Source organism: Schistocerca piceifrons, chromosome X (assembly GCF_021461385.2).
Source record: "Schistocerca piceifrons isolate TAMUIC-IGC-003096 chromosome X, iqSchPice1.1, whole genome shotgun sequence".
NCBI classification, from domain to species: Eukaryota; Metazoa; Arthropoda; class Insecta; order Orthoptera; family Acrididae; genus Schistocerca; species Schistocerca piceifrons.
The window spans coordinates 646157712-646180299 of NC_060149.1; the positions used below are offsets into that span (position 1 = coordinate 646157712).

A 22588-nucleotide genomic window follows, 5' to 3' on the forward strand; every position below is an offset into this window, starting at 1 on the left:
AAATAGCATTACTCTTGAAATAGATATATGTTTGTCCCTCAATTTAATGTTTTTGTCATTCAGGCTTTGCGTGGAAGTTGGATAAGTTCAACGAAACATAATGTGAACTTTGAATTCACAGTTATCAGTTATTTGTATGCAGATCCGAAGTTTTCAGAGTATTCCTTACAGTATGATTTGGCCAGGGCCTACACAAAGTGTCAGGTAAGTTTTTCACTTTGACAAATATCATAAAGTATATAATTCCAGTTTTAACAAGGGTTGATCAAAACTTTGGAACATGTATTTTCTTTGAACTTTGTGAACTTTTAGTAGTCCATTAGTACGATGTGATGTGCAAATAGTAAGGTGTACTACTTTGACTATTTTGAGAAAATTGCAAGAGAAGTTTTATGCCTCAATGATGTACTGGTGTATTGGCGTGCTCAGCATGAGATGATGGCAGCCATATGGTTAATGTCCAAGCTCCATAATTGGTGGGTCGCAAGATCGTGTGCCACACATTACTTTTGTTTTTGATGTGTTTTTTAAATTTATATTTTTCCAACATTAGTCATATTATTTCATGTGTGTTACATTTGAAAGGTAATGCAATGAAAAAACGTGTGTTGGCATGAACGTTTATTGAATTTCCAATGTTATTCGGCTGTTTAATAATTTTTATTATTGCAACAAATATTATATTTATTATAATTGGCAAGTAAATGACCAAACACATAATTTTTTTGTGAAAATGTATGTTTATTATGATTTGCAAAACCTCTTAGATCTGCAGTCGGGTAAGGTACCCAGAACTGCTTGGCACCTTGTTGCTTTGACCCACAGACACAGGTTAATGGTTTGATGTTTTTACCAGCCACCTGATTCCTGATAGTTCTAAAGTCGTTAAAAGGAAGTCTGCGGTCAATAGCCTGTAAATATTCTGATCATACAATTCCAGTTGGAGGTGACTTTAAGCTATTGAGCATAGGCTGGGATGTCTATGGAATCATTGCTGGTATGGACACACAGTCGTGTGAAGTACGTTTGGACATGTTTTCTGAAAACTGTCTGAGCAGCTAGTTTGCCAGCCTACATGCAGTGGAAATATCTTAGGCCATGTATGTACAGATAGGCTGGACCTTATCGACAGTGTCAGTATCAAGAAGGCTAGGAGAGATGTCTGCTTGGAAAAGCAGATACGGAGTTGTTAGCACCTCATTAGACAATGAATCAACATCATTTAGTTCCAGTATAAAGGACATAGATAAATTATGAGGAAAGTTTAAGCAAATTGTAAATCAAGGTGGGAAAAACTGTGTGCCCAGTAAGCGGATTAAGGACAGAAAAGAGCCACCAAGTTTTAACAAAGAAATTCAGAAAATGTTGAGGAAGCAGAGGCTGTTGTACTTGTGGTTCAAAATCAAATGTACAAATGACGACTAGCAAAGGTTAGTAGAGATTCATGCATCTGTGAAAAGATCTGTGTGTGAAGTATTCAACAGCTACCACAGCCACCCCTTAGCAAAAGATCTGGCAGAGAACCCAAGAAAATTCTGGTTTTATGTGAAGTCACTAAATGAAAGCTGAAGTTTTGAATTTCACATTTAAGAAATCATTCACGCTGGAGGACCATACAAACATGCCATCACTTGACCATTGAACAGACTCCCACATGGACAACACAGTATTAAATATCCCTGGCATAAATAAACAACTGAAAGAGTTGAAAACAAATAAGTTGCCAGGTCCGGATCGAATCCGGATTTGATGTTGCAAAGAGTACTCTACGGCATTGGCCCCTTGCAGGCTTGCATTTTTGTGACTTGTCCAGTGCAAAGGCACAAGCAACTTTAAAGAAAGTCCAGGTGACTCATCTCTATAAGAAGGGTAAAAGAAAGGACCCACAAAATTACAGACCAATATCGCTAACATCTGTTTGCTACAGAATCCTTGAACATATTCTTGGTTCAAATATAATAAATTTTGTTGAGACCAAGAAGCTTATGTCCCTGAATGAGCATAGTTTTAGAAAGCATTGTTCGTACAAAACTCACATGATTTACAGTGAACTACGGATGGAGGTCACCAGGCAGGTTCCATATATCTAGATTTCCAGAAAGAATTTGTGAACTGTTAAGAAAGGTACGAGCGTAAGGTATACATTTCCAGATATGTGAGTGGCTTGAAGACTTCTTAAGTAATAGAAGCCAGTATGTTATCCTCAGTGGTAAGTGTTTATCACTGACAAGGGTGTCTGTAGGAGTGGCCCAGTGAAGTGTCATAAGACTGCTTTTATTTTCTACATATGTAAATGATTTGTGGACAGGGAGGGCAGCAATCTGCAGTTATTTGCTGATGATGCTGTGGAAGGTGCTGAAGTGGAGTGACTGTAGGAGGATACAAGATGACTTAGGCATGATTTCAAGTTGGTGCAATGAATGGCAGCTAGCTAATGCAGAAAAATGTAAGTTACTGCAGATGAGTAGGAAAAATGTACCTGTAATGTACAGGCACAGCATTGGTAGATTCCTGCTTGACATAGTGATGTTGTTTAAATATCAGAGTGTAACGCTGCAAAGTGATATGAAATTGAACTGGCATGTGAGTGTAGTGGTAAGGAAGGTGATTGTTGACCAATAAATGGGATAATTTTGGGAAAGTACAGTTCATCTGTAAAGAAGACCTCAAATAGGACAATAGTGAGCCCTATTCTTGTGTGTACTGTTCAAGTGTTTAGGATCCGAGGTCAATTTAAGAAAGACAGCAAAGAAATTCAGAGGCAAGCTGCTAGCTTTGTTACCAGTAGGTTCAAACAACATGCAAGTGTTACAAAGATGCTTTGGGAATTAAAATGGGAATCCCTGGAAGGAAGGTGAAGTTCTTTTCGAGGAACACTATTGAGAAAATTTAAACAACCTACACCTTAAGCTAAAGGCAGAATGATTCTACTGACGCCAACACATATTTTGTGTAAAGACAACTAAGATAAGATAAGCAAAATTAGGGCTCATGGAAGCATGTAGACAATCAGTTTTCCCTCGCTCTGTTTATATGTGGAACAGAAAATGAAATTATAGTAGTGGAACACGGTAAACTCCACCACACACCATACAGTGGCTTTCTGAGTATGTATGTAGGTGTTGAAGTTTCAAGCATGAGGGACAGGCATGGAAAGCCCAAGTCAAACATTGATAAATAAAGGAGCAAATAATTTGATTCATTAATACAATGACTCACAATGTGACAGAATATATAGATAATGTATGATTAATCAGTGGACATGCTTTTGACATTACATGTTGCTGGATGGTATTTTTCACGCAGACACAGAACACGTAAATTAACGTGACATCTAGTACATCGAATGAATGCAATTTTCCAGCATGCACAAGGAATCTTCACAGTTTCTAAGGAAAAACAACCTTACCTCGTTGCAGGTGAAAGAGAGTTCGTGAATCACACCAGGTGTGGATTTTCAGGAAAACTTTCTGTGTTTGATCATTTACTGGTTGATAATCATAAATATAAAATTTGTTGTATTAATGAAAATTAGTAAACAACCAAATAACATTGTAACATCAGTGAAAATTCATGCTGATACATCTGTTGCCTCAATATATTATGTTTCGGATGTAATATATATGCAATATTATGACGAGGGGTTCCCCCCCCCCCCCCCCCCCCCCCACACACACACACACACACACACACACAAAAGAAAGAAAAGAGAGAGAGAGAAGAAGAAGAAGAAGGAGGAGGAGGAGGATGCAGGGTATTGATCCAGTGACCCACCAGTCGTAGAGCTGGAATGTTGACCACATAACCACCACCATGTTGTGCTCTGTGACAGAACCCACAAGTACATCATAGATATGCAAAACTTCTCTTGTGATTTTTGTGAAATCACCTAAGTAGTATACTTTACTAACTGCATTGCAGCATTGCTTAAGCAGTGGTGCTGTGCACTTAATGTAGTTACATCTTTTTATCTTTTCAGTGTTTTCTGCTTGCTTAAGTTGGTATTATGACAGTAAGTATAATTGTCTTGTGTTTTCAAATCAGCAGTGGCATATACTTTTCTGAGTAAATGGCATGTATGACATGTGAAGCTGACACAAACATGAGCCGTGATCAAAACCAGTAATCCTGCATTTCTCCATGCACACTACATGATCAAAAGTATCTGGACACTTGGCTGAAAATGACTTACAAGTTCGTGGCGCTCTTCATTGGTAATGCTGGAATTCAATATAATGTTGGCCCACCCTTGGCCTTGATGACAGCTTCCACTCTCACAGGCATACATTCCATCAGGTGCTGGAAGGTTTCTTGCGGAACGGCAGGCAGAACCGTCTTCAACTGTCGGCGGTCTCTGTCAGTCAACAGACGAGGTCGGCCTGTACGCTTTTGTGCTGTACATGTCCCTTCACATTTCCACTTCACTATCACATCTACATCTACATCTACATCCATACTCCACAAGCCACCTGACGGTGTGTGGTGGAGGGTACCTTGAGTACCTCTGTCGGTTCTCCCTTCTATTCCAGTCTCGTATTGTTCGTGGAAAGAAGGATTGTCGGTATGCCTCTGTGTGGGCTCTAATCTCTCTGATTTTATCCTCATGGTCTCTTCGCGAGATATATGTAGGAGGGAGCAATATACTGCTTGACTCCTCAGTGAAGATACGTTCTCGAAACTTCAACAAAAGCCCGTACTGAGCTACTGAGCATCTCTCGTGCAGAGTCTTCCACTGGAGTTTATCATCTCCGTAACACTTTCGCGATTACTAAATGAACGCGTTCCTCTCCATTGGATCTTCTCTATCTCGTCTATCAACCCGATCTGGTATGGATCCCACCCTGCTGAGCAGTATTCAAGCAGTGGGCGAACAAGCGTACTGTAACCTACTTCCTTTGTTTTCGGATTGCATTTCCTTAGGATTCTTCCATTGAATCTCAGTCTGGCATCTGCTTTACCAACGATCAACTTTATATGATCATTCCATTTTAAATCACTCCTAAAGCCTACTCCCAGATAATTTATGGAATTAACTGCTTCCAGTTGCTGAACTGCTATATTGTAGCTAAATAATAAGGGATCTTTCTTTCTATGTATTCGCAGCACATTACACTTGTCTACATTGAGATTCAATTGCCATTCCCTGCACCATGCGTCAATTCGCTGCAGATCCTCCTGCATTTCAGTACAATTTTCCATTGTTACAACCTCTCGATATATCACAACATCATTCGCAAAAAGCCTCAGTGAACTTCCGATGTCATCCACAAGGCCATTTATGTATATTGTCAATAGCAACGGTCCTACGACACTCCCCTATGGCACACCTGAAATCACTCTTACTTCGGAAGACTTCACTCCATTGAGAATGATATGCTGCGTTCTGTTATCTAGGAACTCTTCAATCCAATCACACAATTGGTCTGATAGTCCATATGCTTTTACTTTGTTCATTATACGACTGTGGATACTGTATCAAATGCCTTGTGGAAGTCAAGAAACACGGCATCTACCTGAGAACCCGTGTCTATAGCCCTCTGAGTCTCGTGGACGAATAGCGTGAGCTGGGTTTCACACGATCGTCTTTTTCGAAACCCATGCTGATTCCTACAGAGTAGATTTCTAGTCTCCAGAAAAGTCATTATACTCAAACATAATATGTGTTCCAAATGAGATTTTCACTCTGCAGCGGAGTGTGCGCTGATATGAAACTTCCTGTCAGGTTAAAACTGTGTGTCAGACTGAGACTCGAACTCGGGACCTTTGCCTTTCGCGGGCAAGTGCTCTACCAACTGAGACGAGGTACTGGCAGAAGTAAAGCTGTGAGGACGGGGCGTGAGTCGTGCTTGGGTAGCTCAGTTGGTAGAGCACTTGCCCGCAAAAGGCAAATGTCCCGAGTTAGAGTCTCAGTCCGGCACACAGTTTTAATCTGCCAGGAAGTTTCATGTGTTCCAAAATTCTACAACTGATCGACATTAGAGATATAGGTCTATAGTTCTGCACATCTGTTCAACGTCCCTTCTTGAAAACGAGGATGACCTGTGCCCTTTTCCAATCCTTTTGAACGCTACGCTCTTCTAGAGACCTACGGTACACCACTGCAAGAAGGGGGGGCAAGTTCCTTCGCATACTCTGTGTAAAATCGAACTGGTATCCCATCAGGTCCAGCGGCCTCTCCTCTTTTGAGCTATTTTAATTGTTTTTCTATCCCTCTGTCATCTATTTCGATATCTACCATTTTGTCATCTTGGTGACAATCTAGAGAAGGAACTACAGTGCAGTCTTCCTCTGAGAAACAGCTTTGGAAAAAGATATTTAGTATTTCGGCCTTTAGTCTGTCATCCTCTATTTTAGTACCATTTTGGTCACAGAGTGTCTGGGCATTTTGTTTTGATCCACCTACCGCTTTGACATAAGACCAAAATTTCTTATGATTTTCTGCCGAGTCAGTACATAGAACTTTACTTTCGAATTCATTGAACGCCTCTCGCATAGCCCTCCTCACACTACATTTCGCTTCGCATAATTTTTGTTTGTCTGCAAGGCTTTGGCTATGTTTATGTTTGCTGTGAAGTTCCCTTTGCTTCCGCAGCAGTTTTCTAGCTCGGTAGTTGTACCACGGTGGCTCTTTTCCATCTCTTACGATCTTGCTTGGCACATACTCATCTAACGCATATTGTATGATGGTTTTGAACTTTGTCCACTGATCCTCGACACTATATGTACTTGAGACAAAACTTTTGTGTTGAGCTGTCAGGTACTCTGAAATCTGTTTTTTGTCACTTTTGCTAAACAGAAAAACCTTCCGACCTTTTTTAATATTTCTATTAACGGCTGAAATCATCGATGCAGTAACCGCTTTATGATCGCTGATTCCCTGTTCTGTGTTAACTGTTTCAAATAGTTCGGGTCTGTTTGTCACCAGAAGGTCTAATATGTTATCGCCATGAGTCGGTTCTCTGTTTAACTGCTCAAGGTAGTTTTCAGATAAAGCACTTAAAAAAATTTCACTGGATTCTTTGTCCCTGCCACCCGTTATGAACGTTTGAGTCTCCCAGTCTATATCCGGCAAATTAAAATCTCCACCCAGAACTATAACATGGTGGGTAAATCTACTCAAAATTTTTTCCAAATTATCCTTCTGCTGCTCAGCCACAACAGCTGCTGAGCCAGAGGGCCTATAGAGACATCCAGTTACCATGTCTGAGCCTGCTTTAACCATGACCTTCACCCAAATTATTGCACATTTCAGATCTCCGTCAGTTTCCTTCGATACTATTGCACTTCTTATCACTATAAACACACCTCCCCCTTCACTGTCCAGCCTGTCCCTGCGGTATACATTCCAATCTGAGGTTAGAATTTCATTACTGTTTACATCTGGTTTCAGCCAACTTTCTGTCCCTAGTACTATGTGGGCATTGTGGCCGTTTATTAATGAGAGCAGTTCTGGGACCTTTCTATAGACGCTCCTGCAGTTTACTATTAGCACATTAATATTGTTATTCCCTGTTGCATTTTGCCTACTCCTACCTTGCCGCATCTCAGGAGGCGTCTTGTTGGACCTAGGGAGGGAATTCTCTAACCTAAAAAACCCACATGTGCACTCCACACGTACTCTGCTACCCTTGTAGCCGCTTCCTGCATGTAGTGCACGCCTGACCTATTCAGGGGGACCCTACATTTCAGCACCCGATAGCGGAGGTCGAGAAATTTGCACCCCAGATCTCCGCAGAATCGTCTGAGCCTCTGGTTTAAGCCTTCCACTCGACTTCAAACCAGAGGGCCGCTATCGGTTCTGGGAACGATACTACAAATAGTTAGCTCAGATTCCACCCCGCAAGTGATGCTTTCTGCCTTCACCAACTCCGCCAACCCTCTGTATGAACTGAGGATGACCTCTGAACCCAGACGGCAGGAGTCATTGGTGCCGACATGAGCAACAATTTTCAGTCGGGTGCACCCAGTGCTCTCTATCGCCGCCAGCAGGGCCTCCTCCACATCTTGGATGAGACCCCCCCCGGCAAGCAGACAGAGTGAACACTGGCCTTCTTCCCTGACCGCGGCCATCAACACTTTCAGCTGTTCGCGAACAGTGGCCAGCTCCTCCTGCGTCCGTACACAGCAGTCACACATCCTATCCATCCTAAGAAATTAATTTACTGTAGAGAGTTAATCAACATTGGGAACAGTGGACCTAGGGATGTTTAGGATGTGGAATCTCACGTACAGACATATGGCACAAGTGACACCCAATCACCTGACCACGTTCGAAGTCCGTGACTTCCACGGAGTGGCCCATTCTGCTCTATCATGATGTCTAATGACTACTGAGATTGCTGATATGGAGTACCTGGCAGTAGGTGGCAGCACAATACACCTAATATGAAAAACATTTGTTTTTGGGTGTGTCCAGATACTTTTGACCCCGTAGTGTATATCAACGCTGTTGACAGTTGCCTGAAAAAAATTTTTGGTATAGTAAGCCACAATCTAATTTTTTTTCCTTTTCCACTATTGTATTGTATGATCATAACATCAATTAAATGCAAACATTTTAGCTAATGCTTTTCTGTGATGTTATTGATATCAAATGAAATAAGTTCACTGTTATCAGTTAAAAAGACACACAGTGGCTGGTAACAGTAAACTTTTTGTTTGATTCCATAATATCCATATTTTTTGCATGCACCATGATTTTATTGTTTACAGTTGAGTTCCACTTACAGAAGTATAATCCTACATCAAATTTTATTTGCCACTGTGCTATAATACAGTTACTACTTAATGACTTTTGATTTGTCCTGATGCTTTTCAGTTGAGAGCAGTAAGTTGTTTTTTTACAGAATTATCTGTCTGCATCAGAAGAGTACATGTCATTGCTTGGAAGTATCTTGACAAAGGATTATAATGCCAGTGGACTCTCACAGAAACAAGATATTTTTACAAATATTCGTTTGATCATCCATGATGCAATATTAGTGCATATGAAGAGTTCACAGTTGGAGACTGCCCTCTTATTATGCAGGCTGTGCACAGATCAGAAATCGTTCCCTGCCACAAGAGTAGAATCTGCAGAAGCTTTTATACTGCATATGAAAGATGATGTCATTGCAATGATGCTGACTGCAGAAGTCTACATGGTTATGGGGAAAACTAATGAAGCGAAGGACATCTTGATGAGGTACAAAGACTCTAGTTCTGATTCTGAAAAGCCCAGTGTCACATTTATTTCTATTTCATATCATTATTACATTTCTTTATGTGAATGTGTTGGCATATTCTAATTGTTACTTCATGTCATTGTATTTTTACATTCTACTAAAATGTAGCATGACAGTTAAAATAAATTAGTAAATACAATGTCGTACTGCTCCACTGAAAGTGTACATCGTGTATTGCTGTTATGAATACTTACAAAGGCTTTTTCTGTTGGACATATTGATAATCAGTGACACTAAATTTTAATTGTTCCTTCTTTCTGTGCCTCAGGTAACATTAGACATCTTTTCAGCCTACCACCTTTATACTCTGTAGTTTATATTAACGTCTTTATATTCTGTAACTGTCAGTATATAACCTGCAGGTGAACTGTGTCTTTAAATGTACTATTTTTGGGACTCCAAGAGAGTGAAAGAGAACATAGATGTCTGCCTATTACACATCATGACCATCTTCAACCGTCAGCAATCTCTGTCAGTCAGTAGACGAGGTCAGCCTGTACGCTTTTGTGCTGTACGCGTCCCTTCACATTTCCACTTCATTATCACATCAGAAACAGTGGACCTAGGGATGTTTAGGAGTGTGGAAATCTTGCGTACAGATGTATGACACAAGTGACACACAATCACCTGACCACGTTCGAAGTTCATGAGTTCCGCAGAGCGGCCCATTCTGCTCTCTCATGATGTCTAATGACTACTGAGGTTGCTGATATGGAGTACCTGGCAGTAGGTGGCAGCCCAATGCACCTAATATGAAAAACTTATGTTTTTGGGGGTGTGCGGATACTTTTGATCACATAGTGTACACCAAAATTCCGTATCATCTCCAACTTCTTGAGTACCTCTCAAGTAACTCAACCTAGCATGTACCCAACAGAGAAACAAGTAAATTAAAATGTGAGGTAATGCCAGGTTTTCATGGAGATAGTGGATGTGTGATTTCTTGACATTTTAACCATGTGCATCTTAAAATATTTTAGTAAAGGCACTGCTAACATTGCTATTGAGTGCCCCAATTATTCTATCATCATAATAGTCATCGTGAATTTCTTCTGCAAATGACACCTCTTCCTACTTCTCCTCCGCCTTCACCTGTCTCCGACAATTGCATACAAGTTTTCGCCCTCCTGGGCAATTTCAGTTTTTAATACCTCATCTTATAACAGTATTCCTTGTTCGTCCATTTCACAGTGCATTTGAACAGTAACTCAGTCTTCGTACATTGCCAGTTTAAATAAGCACATATTACGAATAAATACTAGTGGTTATCGGAATAACGAGAAAATCTAGATTTTGAAAAATGACAGCTGTCTGAGGTGGTTACACTAATTCAGGCATTATGGCTGTCATTTTTAGCTGCAGTGTATGATATGTTAATCCATAAAGTTGTCCTGACTTGAAGTAAAACAGAAAATGTTTTTATCAAAAATGGCAGAGTTTTGAAGTGCCATCAGTGAGTATAAATGTATTGTAGACTACCAACATGAGAGCAACAGTTTAAAAAATAGACTACAACACAATTTATGCTACATATTGAAGGAAAGAAATCTCTCACCTATAGCTGACCAGTGTGATTGTAGCACAGAAACCAGCGAAAGGGAAACAGCATCCACAGCTTTTGAGCTCTTGCTCTTTTTTAGAAAGAGTACACACATTCACACACACAAGAACACAGGCACCCAGATGATCACTCCCATGGTTATGGGTTATGGTTGGGTACATGTGTGGTTACATGTGTGAATGTGTATACTTTTGTTAGAAAAAGTCAAGAGCTCAAAAGGTAGTGTAAATTGTATTTCCCGTTACATGTTTCTGTGCTTCACACACTGGTTCACTGTAGGGAAGCGGTTGTTTTTCCATATTATGTACTGCTCCATCCAAGACTTTCCCTTATTGTTATGCTATATATTGTAGCCCTAGAGTAAGGCTAAGTGCAAATTGAGGCATGTATAGCACATGTGATGTGACATGACACTGCAGCGCGATGCACACGTTCCACACATGTTGTGGTAGCCCTGTGCATATTGCAACACATACACATACTTCGCACCCGCCGGATGGCGATGCTCTGCGCTCACAGAACCGAAGTGCATGCATCCTGAAATCTTCCTCAAACGATTTTACAGAAACTATTCAGTGAAAATAATTGATTTGTGCCTTACTGGTGGCATTATATGTGAGCTTCGTGGCAAAGTGCCCATCATCTCGCCAATGGTCACACTTATTGTAATATACACATTTTAGTAAGACACTACACAAAATTCGAAAAGTTTGCAATGAAATTTTGCGTTTGGTGTGTATTACACCATATGTCGCTGTGTATGAAATTTAGCTAACATATTGAATTTTTGTGTAGACTTGGGAGGAGGTCTCTATCTGTCTCCGATCTCGAGAAAATGGATCCTATGTAGCACGTTCACTCCCAATCTCACACCCATGGGAATGAAATATTTAGAACATCCCTCATATCTCCTAAACCACTCAAGGCATTGTAACGAGATTTTGGTGAATGACGGCACACAGGGAGGAGAGTCCTTTGCCAGTTCGCAAACACACTGAACTTTCTTATCTGAGGCGATATATCAGAAGTTGTACTTTCTATTTTATGTTTTTCATTCCCATGTCTGTGATTCTTTAAGAGTTATCAAAAGATAGTGAGGCAAGAGTTTCCTAGTATGAAAATAAACATGAAATTTCTTCTCTTATGTTACCACAAACTGACACAATGAGGTTTTTTGTCAGCTATTGTGCTATCTCGTCGCCAATTACTTGTTTAATGAGACACTCTGTTCCAGAATTCTTTCACAATAGCTGCTGCAAAAATGAGTTTGTGGAAATTTTACTGTGTTTTGGCAAATGAAGTACTGTTACACCTGTCAACAAGAGAAATGTGGCCATTACTCATAAATGGTGATGCTTCTTTGGATGAGAAAAGGTTAACAATCCACACAAAAATAAATTGCCAATTCTGTTGGAATTTTGGTTGAATCCCATAACCCATCATATTTTTAACACTGAACTGCTGGAATGGAAACTTACCAAAGGATTTTATTCCTTTTCTTCATCTTCGCAGTATTAAAATAATGACGAGCGTACCCTTCAGGCATAATGTCAAATGCTGGTTGCTCACCTGTGGCTTGCCAAACTGACAACGTGTGATTCATGAAAAAAGTAGTTGTTATTGAGAAAAGTACGACAATTGATACGCGGCACAACACAACGGTCAGAAATCGTCAGCACCTGAGATCAATGTGCGGAACAGGAATGCAGAAGCTATCCAAGTGTGCTTTGTGAGAGGAAGAGTTCACGTTTGGAATAACACCGACCATTACTTCATTTGTGTAGCCTGTTGTATAATTAGTTTATTAATGCTGATAGTGTGTATGCAACCACAGAAATGCTTTCTCTTGTCATGACGAGCCGATTAAAAGATCATGATTCGTGGGGGCTTGTCACCTGCTTCTAGCTTGCAGTGGAAATGTGTCATCCACCTGTATGTAGTATAATGTCTCTTATTACATCCCTATCCAAATAATGATTGTGAAACTTATGTACTTCATATCTTGGAGGTTTTTTACCAGGAACACAAAGGGGGTCATACCTGTGAAAATTACACCTTTTCGATTTTATGTAACATATCGTAGAGATACATCAGCATAACAGGCAGCAAAAAAATTAATATAAAATAATTATATGGTGATGTTTAGAGTACAACTAGCTGTACAAATTAATTTACAACATGAATATAAAATGACTCGTTACACATCATGACAATTTATCGTGCAAAATGATCCATGGAATATGAAAGTAACTAACTAACTAAGTAGCAAGTGCATAACCTTGTTTTACTTTTCTGCCTTGCTTCTAGACAATATCATTTTATAATATTCCTTAGTTCATTATTCCCTACCCTCACAACGAATCATCTGTCCCTTGTTACAATCAGAAAACACTGTCGAGGCAAAAGTTATAATTCCAGTGGCTAATAGCTTACCAGTTATTGAACTGTGCATTGGCCTTGACAGAAGAATTAACAAAACAAAAAAGTATACAGTACTGTTATGTACTAACGAAAAGAGATGGAGCATGTAAATGGCAAAAACAAAACACCACTCAGTGACAATAAAATTAAGTATACTGTAAGGCTATATTTTTCAGTTGAGCAATACCTCCACCACCCATATGCACCATGCCGAAGTGAACATATGGCAGAAGTGCCTTCCTGCTCCCCGTCTCACCCCTCCCGCAGTGCTCGCGTGACGCGCTGCGCAAGGTACTGTGCCATAATCACAATGCCGCGTGACCTAATGCAGGCATGTGTCGCATCCCAGTTGTGTCACGTCGCAATTTGCGTGGTCCCTTTTCAACCTGCAAAGTATCAGAAGTGAGGTTACAACATGGCCTCAAGGAAACCCTTTTTACAACCTCAATTGAAGGTGAGCTGTGCAAGAAATATCCATAGCTGTGTGGCAATTTCTCATTTTCTCTTCACCTACAAGAATGTACTGATAGGACTTCATTGGTACTGATATTTTGCATTGTGATCAAAAGGAATTTGTTTCACCTTGATTTCATCAAGAAGTTGAATTCATAGTTGTATGTTAAATGCCCTGGGAAACTGGTATATCATTGCTTCTCATTTCCAACGATTCAACATCAAAGTGACTCTGTGATGATGGGTCTCCCAGTTTTGTTGTATTCTGTTCACCTCAAAAATTCAGATTATGACATAAATTTATGCAGTACAAATGTCTTACATCACAAGGGTCCTGCCTTGTAATACAAGAGTACCCCCTCAGGGAGCTCATGATTTCTGTGAGTATGTATGTGGCAACATGAGGGCCCAGGCTTTTACAGTGTAGTAACACTGTTCACGTTTACGTCGCACTGCACTTAGCGTAGACCGGGACTGTGTCCTAGGCATGCCCGATCTTGACTGACTTGGCACAGCCCGTGCTGCCGGAGTTGTCGTTGTTGTTGTTGTTGTTGTCATGCCGGCAGAGGTTGCGTCCGAATTCTCGCGTGCCCTCTGGTGGACGGGACTCTACTTGCGGCAACTACCGTCCGTGACGCGCCGTGCCAATGTGCGCCTCCCACGATCTTTCTGGTGGCTACTACACTCCTCCTCCTTCGGGGGGGTGAAGCCACTGTGATCCACTGCATCGGAAGGTGGAGCGACGGGCAGGAGCGATGACCTCCACATCCATTGGATGGCCAGAGTCGAGGGGATCTGCCAACCCTCGAGCTGGAACCTTCGAATACGGCTGGAAGTGACCCACACGAAGAGGCCCCCGTCGTCCCACAACCGGAGCCCAGGACAGAACGGGCAACAAGCTGTTGAACTCCGGATCCTGTTCCACCCCGGGAGGGGCAAGACCCAGTGGCGGGGACGAAGGGGAAGGGACGACCACAGGTGAACCAACCTCCTGAGAAACCGGGCCCGCTAGGGGGGCCGGCTCTCGCTGGGGCATCTCGAACGATGGCGATGCCGGTGCTGGAGCTACTGGAGGCTGCCAAGGCTGAGAACCATTGCAGTGCGGCAGAGGCACAGCGGGGAGAGGAGGCAACGTCCCCTGCGAAACCAACACAGGTGCCGGCAATGGGGAAGCCGGTGTCCGAGAGGGCGGAGGGTGGGTGCCCGAACATGGACGTAGCTGATTTTGGTGACGACGTACCACCCGGTCCCCCGCCTGCAAGGTATAGAGCCGGCGACCATTTCGGCACAGGACCACCGCTGGTAGCCAACGTGGATTGCGACCAAACCCACGGGCCCAGACCGACATACCCAGTGGAAAACCAGGTACTCCGTTTTGTGAAGACTGGCGAGGACCAGGCCGGAGGAGGTGCAGCAGAGTCCTAGGTTGACGCCCATGGAGGAGCTCTGTGGGGCTGCGGTCTCCCATTGGTGTGGTCCGGTATGCCATCAAGAAAAACGTCAGTGCTTCCTCCGCAGGAAATTCGTGCACATACTTTTTCATCTGCGTCTTAAATGTGCGCACCTTGCGCTCGGCTTCCCCATTCGATTGTGGATGGAAGGGGGGAGAGCGAACGTGCCGAATACCGAAGTGCCTACAAAAATCCTGGAAGGTCTGCGAAATAAACTGCGGTCCATTGTCCGAGACCAGGGTGATTGGCAGACCTTCCACAGAAAAGATTTTTGCTAGTGCCTGGATTGCAACTTCGGAAGTGGTTGAGGAGCAGCGAACCACATATGGGAATCTGGAATAAGCATCAATGACAAGAGCCAAAAACCGTTGAGAAACGGGCCCGCAAAATCGATGTGAACACGTTCCCATGCTTGGGTTGCCGGTGGCCATGAAGAGAATGCCGCCATGGGAGATGCTTGTTGGCTCGCACACTGGGAACAGGCGCCCACCAAGTGCTCAATTTCTCTGTCAATACCGGGCCAGTACACATGTAATAACGTGAGGACCTCCCGTCGTAAACTTGCAGGAACAACCACGCGAGGAGCTGTATCATCGGTAGCCAGAAGGAGAACGCCTTCCAAGACCGAGAGGCGGTCCTGTAGAAGAAAATAATTACGAAGAGGGTCCGAGGCCCGGCCCGGAGGGCGGGATGACCACCCCTGCTGAATGAGGTGAACTACTTGCCGGAGAACCGGGTCAGCTGCCGTTTCCCTGGCGACTCGAGAACTAGTGATCGGGAAGCCATCAACCGCTTGGCGGGACGCCACATCCAAATGAAAACACATAATCTCCTCTCGATCGAACGTAGGATCCGGGCCCACCGGAAGACGGGAAAGAGCGTCGGCGTTGGCATGCTGTCCTGTTGGGCGAAAATGAATGTCATAATGGTACTTAGAGAGGAACAAGGCCCAGTGCTGTAGTCTGTGGGCCGCCCTATCCAGAATCTGAGAGGCGGGGCCAAATAACGATATTAACGGCTTATGGTCAGTGATTAACTGAAACTTCGTGCCATACAAGAAAGGGTGAAACTTGGTAACAGCGTAGACAATGGCCAAAGCCTCTTTTTCCACCTGGGAGTAATGGCCCTGTGCGGGACTAAGCGTTTTAGACGCAAACGCCAGTGGTTGCTCGGAACCATCTACGTTGCGATCGGCCAGGACCGCCCCCACCCCATACTGCGAAGCGTCTGTAGCCAGGACCAACGGCTTACGGGGATCAAAAGTAGCCAAACAAGGGGCGGACGTGAGAGGAGGCCCTTCAACGAGGTGAACGCTCGCTCGCATGCAGGCGACCAATCAAAAGGAACACCCTTGCGCAGAAGGCAGTACAGGGGGTGGGCTATAGTGGAAGCCCTGGGAATGAACCGGTGGTAATAGGCTATCTTGCCTAAAAAAAGCTTGTAACTCTTTCAGCGAAGCGGGCCGAGGAAGGTTGACGATACCTTGGACCAAACTTCCTAGTGGCTGGATACCGTGCCGAGAGATAGTGTAGCCCACATACTCAATGGATGATTGAAAGAAGGTTGACTTATGCAGGTTGCAACGCAAGCCCACAGACCTGAATTTGAGAAAGAGGGTGCGAAGGTTGTGCAAGTGTTCCTTCGTGCTGCGGCCTGTGACAATTATGTCATCCAGGTAATTAATACAATGAGGAATTGTCGACGTGACATGCTCAAGATAACGCTGGAATATCGCCGGGGCACTGGATATTCCAAAGGCCAACCGCTGGTATTGGTAAAGGCCAAACGGGGTGTTGACGACCGCCAACCGTTTGGAGTCCTCATCAAGTGGTATCTGATGATAAGCCTCCGACAGATCGATTTTCGAAAAATATTGGCCTCCCGCCACGGAGGAGAACAATTCATCAGCACGAGGCAAAGGATAGGTGTCCACCACCAATTGGGAATTAATGGTGGCCTTGAAATCGCCACAAAGACGTAATTTTCCCGAGGCCTTCCTTACAATAAAGAGGGGCGAAGCCCACTCACTGGAAGAAATGGGAAGAACGACCCCTAGGGCTGTCAGCCGGTCTAGCTCTTCCTTTACCTGAGGGCGGAGAGCCAAGGGGATCTGCCTCGCGCGTAGAAAACGCGGGCGAGCCGACGCCTTCAACGTTAAGTGAGCTTCAAAATCTGAAACACGCCCTAGGCCCTCCTCAAAAATATCTGGAAAGTCGGAGATCAAAGATTCCAATGATTGATAGGGAACGTCTTTGGAGACCAACTGTATGGTGTCAGCGATAGAAAAACCGAAAGCTTGAAAGGCATCCAGGCCAAAAAGGTTAGCTGAGCTTGCATCACTGACAACAATAAAAGTAATAGGCTGAGTGACTGATTTGTAAGTCACGTCGGCAGTGAATTGACCCAGTAGGGGAATGAACTGTTTACCATAACCGCGTAGACGCCGGTAAACTGGCGCCAACGGGGGCGATCCAAGGTCGGAATAAGTTTGTGCATTCAACAACGAAACTGCCGTGCCCGTTTCGACTTGCAGTTGTAACCGGCGCGACCGAACCGACACCTCGATAAAGAGTTTGCGTGCCGATGCGTCAGGAGCCTGGCCCGATGAAACTTCCTGAATGTCAACGTCTATGTCCTCTGTACCTGCTTCCTTCGATTCTTTTGAGGCTGAGCGGCAAACTTTAGCAATGTGACCTTTTCTATTACATTTGCGACAAACGGCCCAACGCTGGGGGCCTCTGACCGATCATGATGTATATAGCACGACGCACAGGACGGCAACAGGGGCCGGCGGCTGGAATTCTGTTTACGCGCCGTGCGGGAGCAGCCGTAATGGCCGGATTGAACCGCTCGCACGTCGTCCACCCCCGACACAGTGGACGCGGCCGCGCCGCCCTGAACCTCCGCGACGTCACAGCACGCTTCCAGCTCTTGACCTGCTGCATGAGAGACTTCATACGATTGAGCAATGGACAGGACTTCCTTGAGGGAAGGGTTTTCTAACCGCAGGGCCCGTTGCCGGTCCTCCCTATCAGGGGCCGAACGAACAATGACGTCGCGTACCATAACGTGGGCGTACGACTCTCGCAACTGCTCCGTGACAAAATGACACTTGCGACTAAGACCGTGCAGGGTAGCGGCCCACGCCCGGTAAGACTGATGGGGCTGTTTCTTGCATTGATAGAACTCGACCCTAGCCGCCACAACATGCATGTGGCAGCGATAATATGAAGACAGCAATGAACACAATGCGTCAAAAGACAAGGACGAGGGTTCCTGCAACGGCGCTAGCTGCCGCAAAACTTGATACAGCGAGGGAGATATCCAAGACAAGAAGAGAGCACGACATACCTCCGCATCGGAAACATGAAACGCCTGGAAATGCTGCCGAAGGCGATGTTCATATGCGTCCCAATCCTCCGCCGTCTCGTCATACGGGGAAAGGGAGGAGGGAATGGCGCCGGAGCAGACAGTGTGGAGAGCAACGCCGGAAGCACTTGTTTCATGGTGGCCATGAGTTCCATCTGCTGCGCAACCAAAACTCGCACCAAATCCTCCATGCCGTGGAGAAGCTGCGAAACCGGAACAACGACGCAACACGTGAAAGAACGACCCTACTCGTCGCCAATTGTGTAGTAACACTGTTCACGTTTACGTCGCACTGCACTTAGCGTAGACCAGGACTGTGTCCTAGGCATGCCTGATCTTGACTGACTGGGCACAGCCCGTGCTGCCGGAGTTGTTGTTGTTGTTGTTGTTGTTGTTGTCATGCCGGCCGAGGTCGCGTCCGAATTCTCGCGTGCCCTCTGGTGGACGGGACTCTACTTGCGGCAACTACCGTCCGTGACGCGCCGTGCCAATGTGCGCCTCCCACGATCTTTCTGGTGGCTACTACATGCAGCATCTACTTCCTTCCTTGTTCTGCAATGTCCCATCTCTGGCAGTCCTTACTCCTGTTACTTTCTTTCTCGTAGTGGCACCATTTGTTGTTGAAGCACCTACTTCTCTAGGTTCCGCATTCTTTAATTTACATTTTTATCCACTTACATAATTTTTTGGCTGAAGTACTTTCTATCAACTTTTGCATTTGACTTCATTTTCCAAACTTTTTTCTGTAGTGTAGACCAACTGGGGAAGAACACCTTAACTAACACCAACTGCATACAGTGTTAAAGATTATCTGGGTATAGTAACTGCACTTAAAAGCCAACACAGTAGTCAATATTACATGGTGAGATCATTATGTACCTTTTCCATGGTACCCACTGACAATGCAGTGCTGACACTTCTGATGCTTGAGCCCCACTTGCTTCCCATGCTCGCCAGATAGTCAGTGCCTATCTTCGTGGGGCATCAGAGCTCCTGGCAACAGGTGTCTTGCCAGATAACCTGTGCTACAATTGGGTGGTGCACATGGGGAGACCCCTTAATTAAAGTAAATGGTAGTAGTGCTGACATTTCACACATCAAATTAACCAACATGATGGCTGTACTGAAACAGCTGTCTAGGTATAAATATTTTAATGCAGATAGTTACAATCCAACTGTAGTCCCTACCCTGACTACCCAATGGGAAGAGGGACAAGTCAGAATACAGGCAATGAAACAATGTACTGTTGTGTACTATAGCAGATGGAGATACTTTTACAGCAACAAAATCATTACTTTTCTTGGAAGAAATAGACCATGAATTTGGAGTGGACTCCTTGGGAAAATTTTGAAACAGATCACTTTTGATTAAAGCTGCCTCTGCTGTACAATCTCAAGCACTTCAGACAACTAAAAGGTGGATGACATACCAGTAACCATCACTTGACGTAAAACTCTGAATACAGGATGACCAGTTATCTTCCACAAACCCAACCAGAGAAGCAGTGTCCTTCTCTGGCACATATCAGTGAAATGTCTCCCTTTCGGGACTTCTCTCCCTAGAAATCCATAGATCAGAGACCCAATACCAGCCCATGGTTGAAAGAGCCGTGGATTGTGGGTCCCTGGGCTGCCTCCTCTCCTCTATTTCTACACCCACAATGGATAGGCCCTTACAAGAATCTCGACCACCAAAAGCTGCAAAATAGAAAAAGAAGAGGAAATCTCAGGGTATGGGGTCCAGAACCTCCCACACCATCGAGTTCTTAACCAATGTTCATTGATACTTTTCTGCCCCCATTAGTGACAGGCAGTGGCCCTGGGATGTGATTTGTCCTCCTGGAACCTTCACACCTATCCAGGATAACCTCAGTGTGATGGTCCACTGGAACTGTAGTGGATATTATTATCACTTGCCATGTTGCTCTTTAACAAACACACTTCACTAATGACTATTCCCCAATGCTTTGCGGTTACCGTCCATTCTGTCAGAACTATACTGACCTTGAGAGGGCATCTGGGGGGTCAGTGCATTGTTTCCCACAATTGTCTTCAGTCAGTGGATTCCTCTTCATAACATGTTGGACACAATAGTAGAGCGAGCGCAAACAACACCAGCCATCACTGTTTGTAACATTTATTTACGTCCCACCAGGCCAATTACTTACATTGGGATGACTATCTTAAGCCAACAGCCCTCACCCCACCACACCCTGCTACCCCCTCCCTGGCGTCCATTTTCTCCTACTTATGGATTTCAGTTTACATCACACAATGTGCCGAAGTACCCATTTGTCTGGTAGGGGCCTTCTGAATGACCAGCTTATTTCCAATCTTGATAGGTGTTGCCTCTGTGACAGTTCTTCCACAGACTTCAATGCAGGTCATGGCACCTTTTCGGCTGTTGGCCTTATAATCACTTCTCCAATCTTGTGGCGTGGGTACAATGATCACTACATGATGATCTTTGTGACAGTGACCACTTTTCGTTGATCCTTTCACTTCCTTGTCACCACCCCATTTGGCCAATTACCTCATTTGATGCTACAAAGAACCAACTGGTAGTTGTATACCTCTGCTTTCACCTTCGCCCCCTCTCTGTCAGACTGCGTCAGTAAGGTTACAGAAGATGTCTTCAGTGTGATGATCCACATTGCCCCATTTGCCACCAGGTGGTGCCATAGTGGACAAAAGACTTTGCAACAGCTATTGAGCATTGCGAAAGAGCCCTGCAACATCTCAGGTGACATATTTCACAGACCCTCCTCCTCACTTTAAAGAGATTTTGTAGTAAGTCTCACTATCTAATAAAAAACACAGTATGAAGAATGCCTGGAGCACTATGTCTCCTCCCTGGGAACATATGCCTCTTTAAAACTTATATCCATTGTGGATGTGGAACACTGTAACCGTGATGAATGAAGGTTTTACTGGCTGGTGTGGCCGTGCGGTTCTGGGCGCTTCAGTGTGGAACCGTGTGACTGCTACGGTCGCAGGTTCGAATTGGGCTTCGGGCATGGATGTGTGTGATGTCCTTAGGTTAGTTAGGTTTAAGTAGTTCTAAGTTCTAGGGGACTGATGATCACAGATGTTAAGTCCCATAGTGCTCAGAGCCAAACAATAAAGGTTTTCAGAAAAACTACAACCAGTCGTCTTTTGTAATAGCTCAGTTTTTATTGTACCATTCTCCTTGCAGGGTCATGTAGCTGTGGCAAAATAGGAAAAACAAATCAAATAAGTATTAACTACAGTGCGATATCTGGAATTATTTACATAATAAGATTAATTTGAAGGCATTACTTACATTTGCTAGCATTCATGGGTTTCATCCTAGTGCACTCATTACTCTGAAAAACACAATTTATGTTACATCTTCAGCACTACACAAATTTTGCCACCACCAACAACTCCCATGTGCTTTACATATGTAACCAAAGCAAACAGTGTGGCTGAAGATGATGGTCAAAGGAATTGCATTAGAGCAGAGATTTTCTTTGCTCAACACTTGCATTTTCGAAAGTTGCACATTGATGACACTAAATATATATACTGATTTAAATTACATTCATTATTACAAATGTAACATGACATACTTTTTAGTCATTATTGGAAAATTAATATGTGCTACTTATAAAATCTATAAAACTTAAGTTTAGGATGATATTTCCTCTATAATTTTTTGTACTGAAATTATGTTAAAGTATGTGTGCTTTTTGGAGGGTTGTATACAGAGAGAGAGAGAGAGAGAGAGAGAGAGAGAGAGAGAGAGAGAGAGAGAGAGAGAGTGTCTGTGTAAAGGGAGGCAGTAAGTAGAGGCGCCATGGACAGTGGTGTTCTGAGGAAGTGGGCTTGGAGGTGTTTTTTTTTCCCCCTAAAAATCCTGAAAAAATGGGCTGTTTGCTGGGTCAATTTGTTCACTTAAGATGGTGTGAGGTGATGTATGGTTATGATCAGTGGCAGCTGTTGTGTAAGAGCACAGGAGCACGTGAACACCCCAACTTTCGACACCTTGCGAATTTATTCATTATTTTTCTTTGAATGCTGTTAAACATAACAGATGCTGCAATCTGACAGACACGGCACATAATCTATCGTACTATCGCTCCTAT

At 43.8% G+C, this 22588-nt stretch overlaps 1 protein-coding gene across 3 annotated transcripts in view; it reads left to right on the top strand.

The window, feature by feature from the left end:
* LOC124721596 overlaps nucleotides 1-22588 on the top strand; it is a 202150-nt gene that overhangs the window by 117801 nt on the left and 61761 nt on the right. For all 3 annotated transcript variants that reach the window (XM_047246646.1, XM_047246648.1, XM_047246647.1), the window contains exons 5-6: nucleotides 64-204; nucleotides 8847-9184. In XM_047246646.1, the coding sequence (XP_047102602.1) occupies nucleotides 64-204; nucleotides 8847-9184 (479 nt within the window). The remainder of the gene's footprint in view (nucleotides 1-63; nucleotides 205-8846; nucleotides 9185-22588) is intronic.